At 45.1% G+C, this 21,384-nt stretch overlaps 1 protein-coding gene across 7 annotated transcripts in view; it reads left to right on the forward strand.

Annotated features, from left to right (window-relative positions):
* The window catches only part of TFAP2B (transcription factor AP-2 beta), a 32,684-nt gene extending 12,726 nt beyond the window's left edge, over nucleotides 1-19,958 (forward strand). For 4 of the 7 annotated variants that reach the window (XM_027127475.1, XM_027127476.1, XM_027127478.1 and 1 more), the window contains 6 exons: nucleotides 858-918; nucleotides 8,413-8,632; nucleotides 10,171-10,289; nucleotides 12,415-12,556; nucleotides 15,442-15,701; nucleotides 16,767-19,958. In XM_027127475.1, coding sequence (XP_026983276.1) covers nucleotides 858-918; nucleotides 8,413-8,632; nucleotides 10,171-10,289; nucleotides 12,415-12,556; nucleotides 15,442-15,701; nucleotides 16,767-16,828 — 864 coding nt within the window. In that variant the 3' untranslated portion in view covers nucleotides 16,829-19,958. Of the gene's footprint in view, nucleotides 1-857; nucleotides 919-8,412; nucleotides 8,633-10,170; nucleotides 10,290-12,414; nucleotides 12,557-15,441; nucleotides 16,094-16,766 lie in introns of those variants that run through there. The other 3 variants (XM_027127477.1, XM_027127479.1, XM_027127473.1) reach the window with 2 other exon arrangements.
* Nucleotides 19,959-21,384: the final 1,426 nt, after the last annotated feature.

Below are 21,384 nucleotides of genomic sequence, written 5' to 3' on the forward strand. Positions count from 1 at the left end.
TAAGAATATCATTCTAACAGCTATTTCCCCTCTGAAATGCAGCCAACAACTAGGGTCGAAACTTTCCTTCTCTGGGATGAAAATGGCAAGGAAGGTGAATGTTCTTTGCCATTACCCAGGTGCTGACTGGGAGATCCTCCGTGTGTGTGTGTGTGTGTGTGTGTGTGTGTGTGTTGGTGTGTCTGTAGTTACTGCCTTTCTAACAGGTGTGCTTCTTGCTGGGTAGCAGAGGTGGCAGGGTTGGGAGGGGAGCAGATTGTGCAGGTCCCCCCAAGCGATTGTCCTGCGGCAGGAAGCTCACCCAGCACAGGGATGTGTGTGAACTGCAGTGGGTGTGCGGTCCTGACAGCCTGCAGACGTGTTCCTATGTGTTGCTGTTCGCATTCCATTCCAAATTGCTCAGACTTTAATTAAAATCCTATAACGTAAACTATTATGTATTTGTAAAATGACTCTGGGGTTAAATACACTGGGATAGCATAGAAAACAGAAACTGCTCTGACTAATATTGGTGAAAATCTTTCAGTGCTGCTAGATTTTCACAACTCATAAGAGCAAATAATATAAAAGTTTATGTGTCTATGTAATATCTATGTTTAATGTAATAACTAAACCAATCCTGCATCCCAGATGTCTCTCACAGTTTCCTTTTTCCTCTTCTTCCATTGGAAGAATTTATAATTTGGGTGTATTTCATTTCTGTGTCCATTTGGAGGTAATAATGATAATAATAAAACCTCCCTTTGTGAATTAATATAAATGGAAATAACAGCAACTCCAGTTTGGAATGACATGATTTATGAGTGTGATTCTTTAATATCCAGTCGATTTGAATAGTGATGTTTTTATATTCACAGTCAGTTGAAGATGCCAATAACAGCGGCATGAATCTATTGGACCAGTCTGTCATAAAAAAAGGTATGGATTCTTCCCCCCGCAAAGTAAGAAAAGTTTCCTCTGCGTTCATGTCTTTATGATGAGTTTTCACTTTGAAGGATTTCATTATTTTATAAGACACAAATGTTTGTTCACAATCATAGCACAGCGACTATCTGGATGAAAATGCCTGTTGGGAAGAAGGAATGGGGGTGGGGGACCGCAGGGAGAAACCCGGATGAGAGAGACAGAGGAACAGAAACTATTGCCATTTTTCTCACAGTACCTTCGCTAGCAATTCTGGATACATTGTAAATAATTGAACTACCATCATGTATGGAACTGGCTGGGAGACACTGCTTTCAAAAATATGCTATAATTATTTCATTGATAACTGGAGTTTGTTGAGCTAAAAACCCTATGCCATTAGGGGTAGCTCCTTCTCTCTTGGCCTTTGTATTTGATTTTTGGGGTGGTAATTTTGTTCCTAGTTCTCTGTGTTTTATGAGTTGTTTCTTCAGATTTTTTAAAATTGTGCCAAATGTGTTGCTAAATATGCTCTTCCCGAGAAGCTGCGCCGGGCTCCGCACATTTCTCAATCTTCCTACATATGCATTCATGATTTAGTGTGACTGTGGAATCACCCCATACTGTTAAAGGGCATGTGATATTAACAAATGTTTGCAGTCTCTTGTACAGCTGTAAGCAAAATAATTAACTAATTAAACTAATTAAATGTAATTACAATAACTCATTTCGGGCGTATTGCAGCTGCTTAATTTTTCCCCCCTCTTCTCTGACAGTCACTGAGAGAATGCCTGGCGATTAGGATGGCTGCCTGCCGAAAGGCCCCAATGTCACTCACATGCCACAAATTTAGGCGTTTGAATGTGTAAACAGTGCAATCTTTAATGATCACAAGAACTGGTATTTGGAGCTACAATTTTAACTACTGTAACTCTTTCTTATCGATGCTGGACAAGGCCTGTCCTTCTGTTTGGTGTCAACAATCCCTAGCTGCAGTCTCTTCTGATTCCTTTGAGCCAGAGGACATTCACAAAAACAATTAAAAGAGAAAAAGGTGCTTCAGAAAGTAATGCGGAATCAAGCCGGTAGAATAGGAGGGTTGTGAAGGAAGGATTCCAAACAGGGTGAGGTGTCCTCAATTTTCTTCTCTCACAAAAGCAGAAAAAGTCGCTTTGAGAGGTGGGAGGTGGGAGGCGGAAGCTGTCCCTGAAATGATGCCATTTGGCTTTGGAACGTAATATCCCCAAGAAGACTACTAGGGTTTGGGGCAAAACTATTTTAAGTGTTGCTCCAAACATCTCTCCTGCTCTTCTTTAGATAGTATCATTTGGGTTTTTAATGCCGGGGTTTGGGTTTGCTGGGACACTCAGGCTCGTGCTTTGATTTGCAACTGCGCTGACAGCTCACTTTCACCATTTCCTCCTGGGTCTTCTCTTCTGGTTAATTGCTGGTTGATGGGAGGTGGGTATGGGGAGGAGGAGAGGCGCTTCGTCATTGGCTTTCTTGGTTTCTTTTCTGTTTTAGTTTCCCGTCCCTTTTCATGGAAAGCTAGAACCCCTTAGCTCAGGGTTCTGTATCCTAGAAACAGCGTTGGGGCTGGCTGTAGGGCATGCCCAACTGATGACCAATCAGAAATGTTCTTAACAGCCAGGCCAATAAAAATATTTGGAACTTAGCTTACCTAACAAAATGGAGCTGAAAATATTCTTAGATGTGGGATGCTTTGGTTTCAGGGCTTGTATATGTTTGTCAGTGAAATGTGAATACGTATGTATATGGGTATCTCCAGGAATAAGAAGAGGAGAATGCTGACTGTCACTGGTTCTGTTCTGGAAACTCAGAGTACTTTTTATGGCCTCCAGAATCTTTTTTAAAAATGTGCAGCTTAAAGTGTCTAAGTGGCACCCCAGTCATTTTATTGATTTAGGGAGTGTGGTATGAATATAAAGTGTGAGGTCAATTCTATTATTTAATATTTCAAGTATTTGCTTTATTACATGATGAAAATATACTAATATATTTTTATCTTTAGAGAGCCATGGGCAAAAGAGGAATAAGTGGTTGATTTACTTTTCTAGATCACTGTGAATCACTTAAAATAAGGTTATGGGTTCATTAGCTCCTTCCCTGCCCTCTGGTCTCCCGTCTTTGCCCCTCCACCACATTTATGAGGGATGACTCCCAGAGATTAATTTCATAAAAGAGGAGGTGAGAACGTTTCCTGAACTAAATATTCTAAATTTCAACAACTGGCAAGGGACTAGGTTGCTTTATTTGTTTTCTAATGGGCTTTTAGAGAGATTTAAAAAATTCTGCCTTATTACTAAAAAAGGCAGCAACTGGCCCAGGTTTCGATGTCTCTGCTTCTGTGTGATGTATTGAGGCGGAAGACTTAGACATACAGGATATATGTCTCTGTGTGTGTGTCTCTCTCTCTAATTATGGAAGGTCTCCCTCCTAAAATTTAACCAGTCCCATTTTCACCCGTGTTGATATCACCCCATAGATTGTAGGTGAGCTCTCTTGTTATGTTTGCTATCTGGGCTTAGCTGACATTTCTGAAGTAATTTAGTTAAGAGGAAATGAGTTGTTCCCAGTAGAGAGAGCAAACGAGTGGAGTGGAGGTAGCCAGCGTGATAAATGGCTCTTTCATTTGAAGATCTCCAGAGCTCGTTTACGGCTAATTTTCTGTATTGGCCCCCTTTGAGCTATTAATGCAGTCGGCAGGGACGGGGGCCCCTCTCCTCTTAGCTGCCCCATTAGAGCTCCCATTAAGCCAGCGAGTCTCAACTCCATGGCAGGAGTGGGGGGAGTAATGAAAGGTGCTTTTTAAACTCTCCTAATCTAAACCGGCAGAGGGTGGTTAATACGATTTGAAGGGGGCTGGTCCACGAGCAATCAATAAAGTAATAATGAGAAGGATTCGGTGCATTAACAGTCTAAAAATCCAACGAGACATTAAAAAATCATTCTTAACTCTCAGTTCCATTAAGATTAGGAATCTGGGCTGGGAGGGGACAGGGTGGTGCCCAGCTCACGTAAATGATCACTGCCACCATCCGACAGCCTAACCTAAAGGAGGCTCACCTAGGCTTTCAGAAAAAGTTTTTGGTGCAATTAGAGGCCAAGATGCAATCGGCTTGACACCTTAGGTAGCAGAAAAGATGCTGGGATTTCTTGGAAAGGCCAGAGTGGCTGGAGTCCAAGGTCCAAATGTTGTGACTGTGGGGCATTTTCATTGGTCTTGGGGATATCCTGTTTGGTTCGTTTCAGTCCAACCTCCTGTTCTCTCCCACTTTTTTCCCCGTTAGTCTGGCCCCTTCCCCACATAAGCACTTTGATTGGTGTGGATTTTCTCTGGGTGGGGGGAGATATGGAAATTGCCAATTTCAATTACAAGGGGTTCTGTTGGGATTCCTCCTTCTGGCCTAGGAGGTGAAAGCTCCCAGAATCTGTTGGAGCCTTTGAGAAGGGTATGAGTTTCCTCTCAAATGGAGAGGTTCACATTTCCAGAGCTGACTTGGATCCCAATTGGTATTTATTCAACTAGAGACTCTCAGTTTCCAGCCACCCAGGGAGTAATCAGAGTTCATAGAATTTCAAAGCTGGAAAGGTTAGACACTCTTCTCCAACTCCCATCCCCACCCCCCAGTGTGGAAACTGAGACAGAGAGAAGACAAATTATTTTCTCAAGGTCCCACACACCGAGTAAGTGATGGGACCTAACTCAGCCTCTTGAAGGCTTTGCCCCCAAAGGATGACAACACTGGACTTTTTTTTTTTTTTTAAGTTCCAGCTTTCTCTGTGGGAATCCTTTTATTTTTCTTTCCAGGATTTCAGTGGTCACATTTATACCCATGCTCTTACATACACGTGGAATAACATTTAGCCAACAGGTAGATGAGAAACAATGCAAGTATGAGGAAAGCGGTGATCTGCTGGTAAGAAGTAATTATTTCAAGCAATGCTCTACCTCTTGTGGCTTCCTGGTGTAGTTTCCACATCTAAGTCCAGGTACATTACAGAGGGACTTATGCTTCAATCTATTAGATGGGTTCATTTCTTCCTTCTCTCCCACCAGCAGGTCAGACCCACAGAGGACCTGCCTCCAGTCAAACACAAAGATCTCAAAGCTGTGATTTCATACTTAAGTTTAAAGAGTAAAGATGAAGAGCTAACTTATTAACACTTGGGCTCTGTAGAGTCCACTAATGAATAAGATTTTCTCCAGTTTTCCTTCCTCTCTCTTAAATAAAACTCCAGTCCTTGTAATGAAATATTGATCAGTTTTTAAACCTTTTTGTCTTTTCCTTCCATATAATGCAAGTTTAAAGAGAGGGGAGCAAATTTGGGAGGTGTTACGTCCAGAAGTTGGCCATGCTATCCAACTGAGAACTGAAGAAGAAAAAAAAACCTCTCAGTTTTAATGTATGCACAGAAAATTGTAAACATGTAAAGAACTGAAAGCTTCACGCTGAGTTTTGCTATGCTCCATTTCCTTACCATTTCCTGCTGTCGCTTTAAACCTATCTTAGTCATCTCTGGGTTCCGTGAGCAGGGCAGTGCACTCATAATTACTAACAAATCAACCGGGCCCTGTTACTCCCTGGGTTTATTGATAAGCTGGAGGAAAGCAGAAGGGAAAAGACAAAGAGGATAAAATATGGGGTTAATCAGCTGAGGAAAGCATGTGTGACAGTGGTGGGGAAGGTAGATGCTAACGGTAGGATGGACTTAGAAAAGCGCAGGGACAAGAAATATGTAAAGTCTAGTTTAGGGGACCAGTGCAAAGGCCCAGGTGGGAGAGAGGTTTAGAACCTGAGGACGGGAGAGTAGAGGGTGCAAACAAGATTGATACTTAAATTAGAAAATAGAAATATAACCTGAAGCACCTCTGCTCTAATAGTCTTGGTCTTTGAGGGGAAAAAACAACGCCACCCTCCTCTTCCCCCTCCCCCTAGACAGCAGAATGCTGAGGGGAGCTGACTGAGTGGGTGATGTTTAGGCGATAATGTATATGCAAAAACGTACAGCCCTTGGGAGGGAGCGATACACATTCCCCAAAGGAAATTGCTCTTGTCTGGTAAATCAGGCAATTAACAATGGTGAAATTAGAGGGCAGGTTATAGAATGTCTCTATAGACCTAGGTTTTCAAGAGATTTGGCGCCTGGGACTGTGAAAAGCAGGTAGAATTCCAGTTCTCAGGAGATACTCAGTTATCCAGTCCGGGAAATAGGAACTGAACTTACTATTTTCAGCTTGGTGCTAAGGTGTAGGGCAAGCCATTAAAATATTCTTTCTAAATAGTGTTTACATTTTAAAATGTTGCTGAATATCAAAGATGAGATTTTTTTATACATTTTATTTCTGTAGTTCATACCATGTTAAAACTACAAAGGGCTGTCTATATTTTGGGGAAAAGTTTTTCCAGGGTTACCATGATTATATATTATTTGCTTATAGTGCTTGAATATGAATCCGAAATATAGAAATCAGGACTGCAGTGAAAAAGAAGACATATTAAAATAGATGTGGATATTGTGCAAGATAATTAAATGTCAGGGTGTTCCCACCCCAATCACTGTTTTTTTAAGTAAGTCACTTAAATCCGTATTTTACCCAAATTTAATTAATGCACTTCAAGTTTGCATTGGTTCACTCTCAGATGAGAAGCACTTCACTGATGACACTATGATCAGGAGAATCAGAAATAAGAAAGCCCCCTCTGTAACTCCCCACCACCACCGTGACAGGGCAGAAGAGTCACTCTGGTACCTCACATCATTCATCTGCCCTGAGACAGACTCTGTAGACAGATCCAGAAATCCCAAAATGTCTACTAAGAAGTAGAAAAAGGGAATGCTTCAGTCTTCCCATCCACTCTCCTCAGAAGGCCCTTTCTGCAGGTGTTTGTAAAGGGCCAAATGCAATTCATAGTGAATAAAAGATCTGGGACCTACCTGGCTTTTAGGAGTCTCTAAATAATCATGGAGGTCTGAGTGCTAGGATCTGTGGTAGAGAGAATAAGCTGTTTCAAGAACCCTCAGGGTGGTTAGTCTGTTCTAGACAAGGGAGGTTATATAACTTATTTGGTGTGTGGGGTTCTAGGCTCCAGATGGTAGAAAGAGCATATCTTTCTCTTCCTAGAGTTATAGAATGAGACAGAGTCTTTATTAAAGAGGGGGAATGGAAGCATCCTTTTTCACGCCAGAAACATTACATAAATCCCCTGGACTGGTGATCACCAAATAGTGCTTGAGGGGCTTCAGACCCCAATGGAAGTAGCTAAGGTGTAGGGCAAGCCAGGAGGGGATGTTGCCTGCCCAGTGGCTTCTAGAGCCTACAGAAGAAAAATGGGCATCAGCAGTGTAGAAGTCCAAGGGAAGGAGACTGTCAGCGAACTGGGAGGCTGACCTTTCACTGTTCCTCATTCCCAGCTCATTGCCAGCCTCTGGTTCTATCAAGCCCCGCCTCTTCCTGAGGTGCAGATGACACTGAAACACAATTAAACAGAAATACAGGCTGAAGAGACTGAATGCGGCTGGGTAGCAGTGGCAACCAGCTGTCAGCTCTTATTAACTTCCGCATAAAACATACCTTGAGTGCGGTTTGTTATCAATTACTTGCCGAAATGAAACAACTGGGGCAAGGCAAGACCGCTGCTCACATGAATTAGAGTGATTGGTTGATTGATCAGGGCACCTGTTGTAAATCATAACTGCTCCAAACAATCACCAGCCGGTGCTTTACATTAATTTGTAAACAAAATTCATGTCACCGCAGAATTGCTTTCGCTGGAGAGGAGCATTTGGGTTCATTTCTAAACGAATCTGTTGTTAGGATGTTGGAAAGAATGGGATCCACTGTAGAGAAATGAGCAGCTCTTTGGGGCCCAACTTCCCTGTTTAATGGTATTATTACTTGGCTGTTCTTGGGCAGGGTGACAGATGATGCCCACCCTCCTGATCCTTGCCAGTGATGACCATAGATTTGTGTCCAATAGGAGAGGAGGGAAGGGTTCCCATAAAGACCATTGGTATTACTATTTTATATCATTGATGGGGGTGATCACCTTCAGGCTTCAGCACCAAATGTGATTATCAGGAGACAGATCAGGACACTAAGATTCAGAGAAGTTTAGTGAGATGTTTAAGGTCACACAGCCAGCACGTGATGGAATCGAATTTGCCAGGTTTCACAGCACAATCCAAACTCTCGGTTGCTTGTTTTTCTTGGTTTGTGTAGTGAGCGGGACAGTGGCAAGCGACTCTCACATGTCCACACGCATGGGGTAAGTTTCCAGAGGAGTGATGGCTTTTGCATTTGTTTGTACACAGTGCTCTGAACGCACCGCAGAACCACGGGAACAAACACTTCCTCCTGCAGCTTTCCGCTTGGCTCCTGCCCTGTGGCCTCGCCCCTGCGCACTCAGCGACACATTCTATCGGCCGGTCACCAGGATCGAAACCCGGTCACCTTTATGGCATTTTTTTTTTCTCCCTCTCTAGTTCCGGTTCCTCCCAAATCTGTGACTTCTCTGATGATGAATAAGGATGGCTTCCTGGGAGGCATGTCTGTCAACACCGGTGAGGTGTTTTGCTCGGTCCCCGGCCGTTTGTCTCTGCTCAGTTCAACTTCAAAATACAAAGTAACTGTGGGGGAAGTTCAGAGACGGCTGTCGCCCCCCGAATGCCTCAATGCGTCTCTCCTCGGCGGCGTCCTCAGAAGGTAACCCCCCGTATCGACCACTTTTGATACTGCGCGGTTGCCTAGCAACCGGATCCCTAAGTGCGTGCAGCTGCCGCCAAGGGCTCCGCGCGCCCCCGTACGCTCCGCCTCGCCCTTCCGCTCACCTTGAGGGCTGGGAACCTTCCACTTTCACTGCCCGGCACCTGGCGCCCCTCTTCCCATCCCCAGGACCCTTCGGGGCATTCTCTACCTTGAATGGGACCCACAACCTAAACTTACCTAAAACAGGAGTTTCATGGAGCAACCCCTTTCGCACCTGCAATGTACTCTGATCTCTACTTTGTTTGAAAGTGCACTTGGCAGCCGACTAAGTTGGTCCAGTCCCACTAATGCATTGTGCCTCGCAGTTTGTAAAGCTCTGTTCTAGACTTGTGTGACTTCCTTTCTTCAGTACTACCACCAGTAATAACAATGACACCACTTTAGAAGTATTGACAATTATTCCTTGGGGCCATTCATATGCTCTCCGATATTGGAGAAAGACAATCTTATAGACTCCTTGTGGAAACTGGGGAAGGAGGTGGCTTTTATCTTAAGATTCAACGCCTCCCCCAAAGTCCCTGCTAACGCCTGAACCCTTTGGTTAGTGTCCCTGATATGCAAGTGACATTGCATGAGATGAATTTTTCAAGTTAGCCTATCTTGGGGGTTGAAAGTCCCTTTCTTTCCTAAAAGTGGCTGGGTGAACAGTACAGCAAGAGAGGTCAGAGTAACTGTTTATTTCTTGTAGTTTTGCTCAGACCTTAGCACATAAAGGAGGGTCGTTGGGAAGCAGTAAGGGTGTGACCCACAGACTTTTCTCACTTTGAGTCCTTTTGCTCTGGTCTACTTTGTAGTTCAGTTTTCAACTGAGTCCTTTGAGCCCCACAATGTGGAAGTTTCTTTCAGTCACCCCTGGGCATTGATGGTGGGTATATGAAACTTACTATGCGATTAAGTGAGGTAATCAATATAAAGTGCTTATCCCATAACTAAACTCTCTCTGATGCTAGTTTTAGTGTTATTATGATTACCATCGTCATTAGTGTCCTTCCCCCTTTAACCCAATTCCATTTTATAGCAACTCTTGACCTCTTCCTCTCAAAGCCCATCTGTTTCAGGCCAAGCCTTCTCCTTTCTGGACCACACAGTTCTTTCCCTTTTTTTGGCAAGGTTGTACTTGCCCGGTTTCTGCTCACCTCACTGGCTCCATGACAAGGAAAGAGCTGGGCTTGTGAATGTGCAACTTCTACCTTCTCTGGACCGACAACCTACACCCTAATTATTCCCATCTGGTATCTTTTTTTTTTTCTCACCAGATAAAAAAAGTAAACGACTCAATTTTTTTTTATGCTCTGTATTGCAGAAATTAAGCAAACCTCAGCAAACTATCAGCAAATAACCAAAAGGAAGAAAAAAAAAGTGCTAACCTCAAGTTAAAACCTCTTCAAGCTCCACTGGGCTTTAGATTGCTAAGTCTAAACTTTGTTTCAGGAACACTCTGAGGTTAATCAGAATGTTAATTCTTGCAATTTCAGAGCCAAATCGAAAAATGGGGGGAGATCTTTGCGAGAAAGGCTAGAAAAAATCGGTTTGAATTTACCCGCGGGCAGGCGCAAGGCAGCAAATGTCACGTTACTCACCTCCCTGGTGGAAGGTAAGCAAGACGTTTGGCCATTTCACGAAGTGGTGGAGCTTAACTGTCGGCTGAAGGCTGACATTTTACATGTTTTATGATTAACTGGAAATCATTGCAATTGTTGTGCCCTTTTGAGTTGGATGTCAAGCGATTGCTTGAGAGAAGTTCAAAGGTCCTTTTACTTAGAGGGAGCGGCAATTGTCCAGAGGCCAAGGGACAATGCAAGGGTCCCTGAGCTCTGGAGAGTGCTCAGGTCTAGTCTCCAAGCCAGTGTAGGGGTCGTCTCTGCCGCCAGGTGCAGGACATGGTGCCTGAAACACCCTCTGTATGAACTCCTGCAACAGTAACTCTGTAAGAAGCAATGCATTCTATACCCCTTCTCCTTCCCAGATTTTACCTCTGAGTCGTCAGTAGTAGAAAACACAGTCGATTTATGAAACTATTATTGCATTCATGACCTCTAATGGTTATTTTAAAACTCGTGTCACTCTCAGGGCCCCTATCTCCTGCTGATTACCTGGGACTTATTGTTATTGAAATACAGCTTTATAAGATCAGTGACCTAGGAAAAATATGGGGTGGGGAGTGAGGAAACATGGAGCGGAGTCGTGTATGATCTTCAGCTGTGAATTTAAAGGCCCATACTTATAACAAACACACTCTAATTTGCTCATCATTTTGGGATTGCGGATGATATTTATGGTATGTAATAAACAGGATCTTCTCCACAGTCTAGAACAAGAGGATCTGCATTTGAATCTGTGGGATGTGGAAGGGATAGGAAATAGAGCCAGATGGACCTAATGGAGGAAGTTGTAGAATTTTCTCTAGAGTCTAACATGTAGGTCTTGGTTTTTTCTTCTATTTTTATGGATGTGATATTATGACACTCCTGTGGGGAGTTAGTTTTTAGAGGAGGGGATCTTAGAATATTTAGGCAGCGACCATAAAGTCATCACATTTACAGGCAATGCACTTTGCTATCTTTAAGGCAAAGTTGCCTGGCCCAAACTTACCCCCAGGGACAGCGGTCACTAAATTTCTAGACCACGTTTATTAGTGGTTGACTTTTAGCCTGGGGGTTTTACTTTTTGCCCTTTAAGGCATTGCTAATATCACAATCTTCATTTTGAAAAGCAGTCAAAGTAATTTCAGCCCAAGACGGATTTAGGTGGAAAAGGAAGGAAACTGGAAAACGCACTGAAATGCCAATATTCATTTGGCAGTTTTTCAGTGTTATGAGTTGTTGTAAGCACTGTACCTGAAGTCTTTGGTTACTATGCTAATGATGATTAAAAGTAAGTCATGCTCCTTAAAATAACGTAGCTATGGGATAATTCAACATATCTCTTTTTCATGTCGGGATCTTCCCTTGAACCCTGAAGTGTGTGCTTTAAAGGGCAATAATGCTTTATTCGAAAGGGGCTTCCACATAAGTTAAGGAATCTTTCAGCTGTCCAGGTTTTCTATAGCTGCTGTGTCACCTTTGTGCAGTAGAAAGTCCTTAAGTAAGAGAATGATGGCAGGAACCTCTGAAGAGGAGAAACCTGAAACCTAACTGGCAGGAAACTGACAAGGAGATTAAATATTTCATTGCCAGATAGAAACGGATCCATATACGATTTACATATTCTTTAATATATGTGGACATAGACACACAGGGATCTATATTTGTATATATTAGTTATTATAGGAAGATACAAAAGATAGGAAGACTTTTAAATTTTATTTAAAGCAGGTGTAACAGATGCTTTAAAAAAGAAAGGGAATCTGGCTTGACAATCCAGCTCACTGTCTATCGTGCAATTGTGAGGTGGTTCCTGAATGCCTGCCCATCTTTCCCTTAAGACAAAGCATGGGGTGTGGGAGACCTGAAGCTGTTCAGGGGATGTCTAGCTAGGACTTGGCTGGAAGGATGATCAGGGAGAGGCTGGAAAGAGCGGCAGGAACAAAGTTTGTTCCATCAACGTCAATTATGGTCTGAGAACCATGTTTAGTTTGGGCATCTGTCTCATCTTTGCTATTAACCCTTAACAGTTGGCCTCTTTTGTAAATAATAACAGAATTGACCAGGGAACGCCTCCTGCCCTTGGGATGGTCAGGGACTGGGTGCTGATTATTTCCTCTGCGGTTGTCTTTTCAGGAGAGGCTGTTCACTTAGCTCGGGATTTTGGGTACATTTGCGAAACGGAGTTTCCCGCCAAAGCTGTTTCTGAGTATTTGAACCGGCAGCACACGGACCCCAGTGACCTGCACTCCCGGAAGAATATGCTGCTGGCCACCAAGTGAGTGTCCTGGACTCGTGGTCCTCATCCCAGACTCCCAACCTGCGGAGCCGCCTCGCTTGGGAGGAGGCGGTGGGAGCGGCAGCGCAGACTTCCTCGGTGGGGCAGGGAAGCAGCTCAGTGGTGGAAAGCCCGTGGATGGCTGGCTAGGGAACCCTCCCATCTCCGCCCCCCTCCGCACCCACCCCTCAGCGTTGATTATGGGCTTCGTATTTGTGTGTTTTCTCTATTTCCTAGTTTCTGAGAGGGATGGCATTATTAATCCGAATCCAGGCTTTTTACAATTCACATCCCCAACCCTGGGGATGGCAGGCAGACCTTTTCCGGTTGGGTCCCTGTTCCAGTTCTTTCCGGCATCCCTGGATGCATATCTCTCCGTGGGGTCCGCATCTCCCTGTCTTATCCACACAGCCACGCGTGCTCGCTCAGGGTGTCTATATGTCACCCACGTTCACCCATCTCTACCCGCAGCTCTAATTACTCTCTTTCCAACGTTGCTGTTTGGCATCTTCCACAGACGTAAAATTTACTACAACTCCAGAGGGGAAAATAGTAAATCTCTGGCTAAATTTAGGTCTAGAGCTCATTTGAACTTTTACAGTGGGTTTTCTATTTATTTGATTTACTCCTGTCTTTGGCTTCGATGTCATATTGCTGGTGTTTTATGGCCGGCTCAGGCCTGCAGTGGGCGGCGCTGCGTGCGCCAGCACGTTTCTCTCGCAGGCGCGGCCCAAACAGCGGCGCTCATTTATTTAGTGCTGGAGGACGCGGTTTGTTCCGTTGACAGCGTAATTTAAAGAAATATATGGAAGGCTGAAAAATCATTTGCTCAAATTTGTCCAGATGTTTTTGAGACGTGATTGGAATTTGATTGCCCCTTTCCGCAGGGTCAAAAAATATTAATGTCCCAGAACTTTAATTGCTTACAGACCCTGGTTTGGGCTTTGAAGATTTAAAATGTTTGACTCTAAGCATTTGTTCTCCTCAGTTCAGCATTTCCTTTTTGGCACTTTGGTAATGAGTACAAACTTCAGGAAAGCCTTTAACCATCTCTTCCAACGATCAAAACCTGGCACCCACCGTCGTTTTAGAAGGCTTTCCTCTGATGTACCAACTAGCAATATAATAGATCTTTATCAGTAAATCGCCCTCTTACCCCTTGCCCTGGTGGCTAGTGGCAGGGGAACTGTTGGTGCTTTATAAAAGAGTAAAGGTACTTTGGGGAAAAAATAAAACTAAAGTGGCTAAATTAGATGACAGGATTCCACAAACAACTCTGTGGTTTCCCTAAGGAGTGCTTGTGGCTTCTCTTAAGGCCAGCACTTCTTAACCTGGGGGGAGTATCAGAATCAGCTGGGGAGCATTTTCAAGATAATTATTTGTGGACCTAGCCCCAGGCTCCCTGAGTGGGAATCAGTGAGGGTGGAGGCCTGGATGTGTGTATCTGAACCCCACAGATGATCCTGAGGTATGTCTGACTTAAGAACTGCCCTATTTAGGTCAGAACTGTTACCCGTGTCTTCCTGGTTGGGAGGATGTATGTATGCATTTCGAACAGAGAAACGAGTAGTGAGAGGATTCCTGGTAGTGTCCTCTACCCATCAGCCTTAAAACCAAACACCTTTTCTGGCTGCTGCAGGTTGGGGAGGAGGTATTCCCCATCTAATTTGGCCATTTCTCCTCCCGGGAGTAATCCCCTGGGAAAAGGTGCCCCAGGGTCACTGATGTGGGCCTCCAGGTATCTGCCCTATTCACCTGTTGGCCAGGCCAGGTGTCACCAAGTGTCAGACTCTCCCAGGGAGGCCTGTGATTGGCGTTCTGTAGTTTTTCTTTTCTCACCACCCTGGAGACCAGGTGGAGGCAGGCTGGCAGAAGTCTGCCAGCCTGTGAAAGGCTATGACCTTTGGGATGCCATACCTCTGACCACAAGGTGAACCAAGCCACTGGACCTTCAGGGCTAAAATCCTTTTGTCCACCTTCTATATTAAAATTTTCTCAAATAAGTTTAGTCCATAGTTAGGCACGCAGGATTTCTAAGGCTGGGAGATTCCTCTAAATTGTCAGTGCCTTGAAATAAAAACCTTCAACGATAAAAATCTACCCTCCCTGGAGTCTTAACCATCTACCTTTAGGTTTTATTTAAACAATGTGGGAATCCTTTTATATGGACAACAATATTGTTGTACAAAGATCTTCAGTAGCCTGTACTTTAAAAGAAAGGGAAAAAGGGGTGGTGGTGGTGGGAATACTTCCCTTCTCACATGCTGCAGGTAAACAGCTTTCTGCTTTGAATGGAATCGGCATTCTCTCCTGGAATAAACAGTTGCTTGCCCTGGGCCACGCAAGGCTCCAGCAATCTGCTTCTGTGCCAGGGACAGGCTTGTGGCCCAGGGCCCTAACTCCTTCCTGGCTTTTTGAGTCTGATCACCAAGAGGTTGGAGAGGCAGGGGAGAGGAGGGGGAAAGGGCTTTTAGAGGAACTGTCAGGTAAGAGCTAAAAGTTACTGAAGATTGCAAATCAAACGCTAAAGCCTATAGCACATTTCCCAAAGCGAGGTTTATGCAGTCCTGGAATGAAGGGGGAAAGACGGGCAGGGGGCGGGGGGAGAGGCCAGGCTTTGGGATGGAAGGGGTGCCTAAAATCCCCACCCCCGCTTTCCTTCCAGTCCCAGCTGCTCTAGAAGGGAGAACGCTGGGAAAGGAAACAGAGCGGAATCGCCCACATTAGCCTCGCTCTCCGGCTCTCCCGTGACTGGGCGCCCCTGGGCTCTTGTGAGCGTCTCCTTTAGAATGTCAATGACAACGACACTGAGGGTGGTTTTTGTTGTCGTTGTTGTTGTTGTTTTGCTTTCTTATTGTTGTTGTTCCTCTCCCGCCCCTTTGCAGGCAACTTTGTAAAGAATTTACAGATCTGCTTGCTCAGGACCGGACGCCGATCGGAAACAGCCGGCCCAGCCCCATCCTGGAGCCGGGGATCCAGAGCTGCCTCACGCACTTCAGCCTCATCACGCACGGCTTCGGCGCCCCCGCCATTTGCGCCGCGCTCACGGCCCTGCAGAACTATCTCACCGAGGCGCTCAAAGGCATGGACAAGATGTTCTTGAACAACACCACCACTAACAGGCACACGTCTGGGGAAGGCCCAGGTAGTAAAACTGGCGACAAGGAGGAGAAACACAGGAAATGAAAAATTAAAAAAAAAAAAAAAAGGAAAAATGTTTTAAATACAAAAGGAAAACAGAAAAAAAATTTAATTTTAGCTCTAAAAATATTGGATTGGCTTTGGAAGAATTATATTAGGTAGAATACACATACAATCAAAGTTAAAAAAAAAAACAAAGCTAAATAACTTAAAAAAAAAAAACTTGAGGCGTACCACGGAGCAACAGTATCGGTTCTCAGTGTCTATTTCAAGATACACTTGGAGACAACCGTCCGGATTTTCCACTTCGGTTCTTTCGAGCTTAGTAATACTGGTAATAAAAAGAAAACCATGATTTTTTTTCCCTTTGGAAAATAAACATAAGACTAAACGTGAGAAAACTCTAACTTATTGGAAGAAAATCGGAGAAACCGTGTCGGTGTCAGTGCTTTGAGAGCTGGTTGACTGAGACGCACGAACTTTTTAAATTTTTAATATATTTTTAGGAAACTCTCTGGCAGTCCCCGCCCTTCCACCTCACCTCGCCCCTCTCCCAGCCACCCTTTTTCTACGTTGCCCTCCCTCCCTCCGGCTGTCACGGGAATCTTCCGGGATGAAAAGGCGTGTGGTTAGCCCTCTGGTGCGCTGTTGTGGTCCCCTTGGTGACCCCGCCCCCGCCCCGCCCTGTGTCCTTAACTCAAGGGGGCCCAACTCCGGGCCGTTTGCTTAATTAGGGAGGGCGAGGGCGGGCGGGGCGGGAGGCCCGCGGGGACGCAGGCGGTGGCTGCAGCTCTCGGGCCGGCTGGCCGAGGAGAGGCTCCCGCGGCCCGGCCGAGGAAAATCCGGACCAATAAGTTGATTCAGACTCCTCATCAGTTCTTTTCTGAAACGTTACTAGTTCCCAGCCTTGCCAGCATCTGCCTACAGAGCATCTTGCATTTGTTATCATATGTGTCATCTACCGATTTTAAGAACAATAGTAAAACCCAAACACAATATGAATACGTTGATTAGTATGTAATTCCTTCGGAGGGGTATGTACCATTTCATTCTCTTCTGTTTTCCAAAGCTTTGCCCGCATGGTTTATGAGCTTCTTCAAAGAGGACTTGGGCTTCCTACACAATCTATAAGGTACAGAGAAAAAAAAAATTCCGATCCCTTTTTAATCACAGCCTGTGTGTCAGAATTCTGCAGGTGCACTTCTTTAAAGAAGCTCAAAGGGAATAATTTAGAAAGTGGCCAATAAGAGATTGAAGCAGCTTTGAGTCTAGTTGCTAACAGATACCTCAACACAGAATTCCGGGGAAGTGGGGAGCTGCTAAATGAATGTTAGGGGAGAGGAGTAAGTGTTCTTGGAGCCCAGTATTTTAACATTATTGCCTTGCCTTTAAAGCGGATTCCATTTCCTTGGGCTCCTTGGTGATTGTGGGGAGAGCAGCAGCTTTGCTAGTGGTCGAGTGGTCGCGGGGAGGGGGGTGGTGCAAGCTCCCGTGTTTCAGCAACAACTGCTTTCTTACAAGATGCTTTATGAATGAGGCGTTTTTTCCCCTCCCAGACGTGCACTTGTTTTTGGCAATAATGGTAAAATAATGCAAAGTGAAAGGAGATGTATTTCAGCTTTGAATGGTACTGTCTGGATACAATGGGACTATTCCCAGTGGATAAAGTTTCATACATTTAATATCTCTCACTTCTGGCAGCCCTGCTCCTTTCTTGGGCTTCACCTGAGCATTATCTTGAAATAAGATCTGAAACCCATTGTTCCCACCATCCCCAAAGCAGTGGGAAATCCCCAGGGGCGAAGGAGTGGATGACCTAGGTCTCTAAATAGAGTGTGCATGAACGCATCTCTTTAAACAAAGTAGGCATTAGGACCTTTGCAGCATCCCTTGAATATAAAGATCCAGAGGTTTGTTCTGCAGGATTTACAGTTAGGACCCACGGGGACTCTCAGGTCTGCTGCCCCATGGGCCTTGGCCTGGGGAGGAGGGAGGTTAGAGGGTCGGATTTAGGAACCTGCTGAGTTTTGCACTGACATTTTTATGGGGGGGCTGAGTTAGGGAGCTGGTTTCAGACCACCAGGAGGGCCCAAGCAATGGCTGATGTCAGACCCCAGCCCATCCACGTCAGCTTCTTTGGGGGCCTCTGGGTGTTCAGGGCTCAGCCATAGATGACAGGAGTGCAAAGGCCGGGAACTAGACCTCAGGGAGCGTGTAGACACTCCATCTCTTCCCAGCTCAGAAGCCTGCGCCTCTGTCCGAGGGCCTGGCCGCTTGCATTAGACGTATTCTGATTGCCAAAGGCCGGGAGAAACCGCACTGAAAACCATCGTCTCCTTTCCTTGCAGGGCAACGCGCCCCACGCGTGTGACGTGCGAGAGACGCGATGGACGCGCCTTGCTCTTACTGTGCAGGTCCCGAGAGCGTGGGGGCCACTCGCGCCCAGTCGTGTTGAGGACATAGAATCAGCCGCTGGAGGGGCCGCGGGCCGCGCGGGCCCTTCCCGCTCTCGGTCTCACCCTAAGGGCTAAGGCGACCGAGAAAGCACGGTGCTCCAGTAGGTAATGGGGCGGCGCCCCGCGGGCTGCAGGCGGGAGGGGTCTCAGCGCTGCCCGAGCCCCTTGCTGCCAGCGGCCGCCCCGGGCGCGTGCTTCCTGAGGGCGAGTGGCCTAGAAATGTCCAGGGGATCGGAAGCTTCCCCCGCCTTTGCCGGTACGAAATCTCTCCACCCTCAGGCTCCCAAAGGCGGGTGATGGGGTAGGAATTGTCTTACTGGGCTACGCAGGCTCCTTCGTCGCCCTTCGCCCTCCTCCGGGCGTTCCTTTGGCGCCCGGGCTGAGCAGAGCGCTTAGCATCTCTCCCCCGCACCCCGCCTCCACGCAACGTGGAGAGAACCCCCTGCCCCCTCTCCCTCCCCCACTTCTCCTTTCCTGTACGACCCCCGCCCCCTTGCTTTCGTTAGCCAGGCCTGCTACGTTTATCTGATAATTGAGTTATTAAAAGATTTGGTTTCCTTGGGCCCATAAATCAATAAACAGTGGGATTAACTCAAGAGTTTGCCTTTTAAGTCAAGGGAAACGTTTTAAAGCAAGCCCCTTTGAGTCTCGTTTCCAAACTAAACAGGTGAGTTGCAGCTCTCCCCCCACCCCACCCCTGCACTCTTAAGACACTGTATCCAAGCCGCGTGCCCACTCCTAAGTGCCCGGTCCCAAACCAAAAGAGCTAAAGGTAGAAAGCAAGAGTCAGGACGTGGCAGCGCTGCCCTCACACTTTCCTCTCTGCAAGTTCCTTTGGAGGTTCTAAAGGTCTCCTGACCATTCTTTGTCCAGTCCTGCCTCCTCTTGCACGTATTGTGGCTCTCCTGGAAGCAAAGAGAGAAGAAAAGGGCTGTTCTGGGTGAGGATTCTCCCCTAGTTAGCTCGCTTTCTTTTTTCCTTCTCCCTGGCACCACATCCTTAGCTTTCTCCAGCCCTACATAAAGAACTGAAGAACCTTTCAAAGACCTGGCTGTTTTATTTTCTTTGGCCAAGGAAACCACTTTTTCTCAAGCAACTATTTTATATCCTATGAAAACTTCGGTCGAATGGAAAACCTGAAATACCCCAAACTTATCTACACACTGTTCCTCCGGTACAAAGCCTTACTTAAAAGGGCAACTCGTCCCTACTTAGTGTTTATAGGGAGTTTGTCCTCACATTTGATATCCTGTATGCGTAATACATTCTGTGGAAAGGAATTAACCTTAAACCATCTGATGTTGCCTCAAGAGCCCAAACAGTGTTTCCCCTCCTGTGCTGATGTATGTTAAATGATCAGGTTAAAAAAAAATAACAAAATTCGTTTTGTTTTCTTTTAAAAAGTAGAATGAACACTATTCTTGAAATGCCAAAATCGACTCCTCTGTTGAGTTGGTCTCTAATTCACTAACATTGTTTTTGACAACAATCGAGAAATATCAATCTATTGACTCTTCAGGAGAAGAGCTCTGGAGGGTATCCATGTTAAGTTTGTATATATTTATTTATGCTTAATTTAATGGGAATGTGTAAATATGGTGAGCAGGTAGTTTGGGATTATTTATCTGTGAATCTATACCTCTGTGAATGGGTGGTTAAAAAAAAAAACAAACCGCTTGACCCTAGGTAGAATCCTATCTGAATTTTTCCGTTCTTTATAGACAAGCTGTTATGGTAATGGGTAGAAATTGGTTTATTGTCCAGTGTTGACCTGATTTACATAAATAAAAAGATTGTTGTGTTTTTGTTGTGTTTTCATCTTCAGTTTCTTGAGTATAGATATTGTTTAATTCTACAGACAGAAACAATTTATGGCCAAGAATTTTTTTTCTTTTTGTCCCCCCAATCATTGAAACACAGGCAGTGTTTTCCTTACAATAAATACAATAAATTTTGCCTCCCAGAAAAAATGGACACTTTTGTTTTCACTAGAAGGTGTTTTTGATTCATTAAAATTCCAAATTGACACTCTTCTCTCCTATTTCTAGCTGGATTTGCAATAAAAGCCCACGTTAACCGCATCTCTTGGTTTATATTGCCCTTTAAAAAAATGAGGTTGTCAAATTACTTACTTCCCAGGTTATTAAGAGTCCGTGTCCCAGGAACGAAGGGCCTCTGGGTCCAAGTCAAAGATGATGCTCCCTTCATGTTGCTGGTGGGATGGCATTCTGCCATGATGTCTTTGACGGAGATGGTGCAGGACAGAAGCCCACAGGGCTAGGTATGGGCTCCTGCACCCCACACCTTGGGATCTGGGGGAGTTAACTGGCTCATTTCAGGACTGAACCCAACCCTGACCTCACCAGCAGTGCAAGGCCTTCCGTAAACAAATGAGGAAAAGCTCCCTTGACCAGAGGAGGAAAGAGGCTGTCTTAGGAGGTTTCCTACCTTAGGCTCAGAGGATGCCCAGGGAAGCCAGAGCTTTTCTCATTTGGGTTAATGGGCTGCAGCCCAGCCCTAATGGGCTGCAGTGATCAAACATCTTCTCAATCTGTATTTCATCCCAAGGCTTGGGTGTCTTCCCTGAGGCTAGGAAAGTAAATCCGTCCAAGCTGTTAAACGGTATGCACGAGCCACTGTTTCTCTTTGGACCTCAGTCTTTATCTGTAAAATGTGGGCCTCCTAAGGTCCTTTCCAACATTGTCTAGTTTAATTGTAAAAAGCAGGAACAGCAACATGTATATATTTAAGGATAACTGGCAAAGTTAAATCTCGAAAACCCTGGATTAGGAGAGTGCTTAGCATATAGTTGGCACTCAGGTAATTAATAATATGCCTCCCATATCAATTTTCTGTTTTTCAGATGACTCACTCCCAGTTGGACTTCCCTATAGGGAAAGACAGAAAGGACAATGGAATCTGCTTTATGTGAGATTTTCCACTTCTTGGCTTCCCTATTAACTAAAAAAGGGGGGGTATCATGGCTAGAATTATAAATGAGTGAATCAAAAAGGGAAGGGAAGTAGAAGGAAGAAAAAAATACACAAGGGAAGTGTGATTAAGAGGGCATGCAATCCATTTATCTAGAAAGAAAATAGGTATATGCCTTTGTCTCTGGCTCAAATGTTTTACATTGAGTTTCCTTTTCATTTGCCTTTTGGAGAGTGAGGGGTTGGTTACCACTAGGATTATACAAAGGCGGTGATGAGTAATTTCCATACCCTATGGCAA

This window comes from Aethalodelphis obliquidens, unplaced genomic scaffold (assembly GCF_003676395.1).
Source record: "Aethalodelphis obliquidens isolate GAN/ISIS:26980383/991018 unplaced genomic scaffold, ASM367639v1 scaffold31, whole genome shotgun sequence".
Taxonomy (NCBI): Eukaryota; Metazoa; Chordata; class Mammalia; order Artiodactyla; family Delphinidae; genus Aethalodelphis; species Aethalodelphis obliquidens.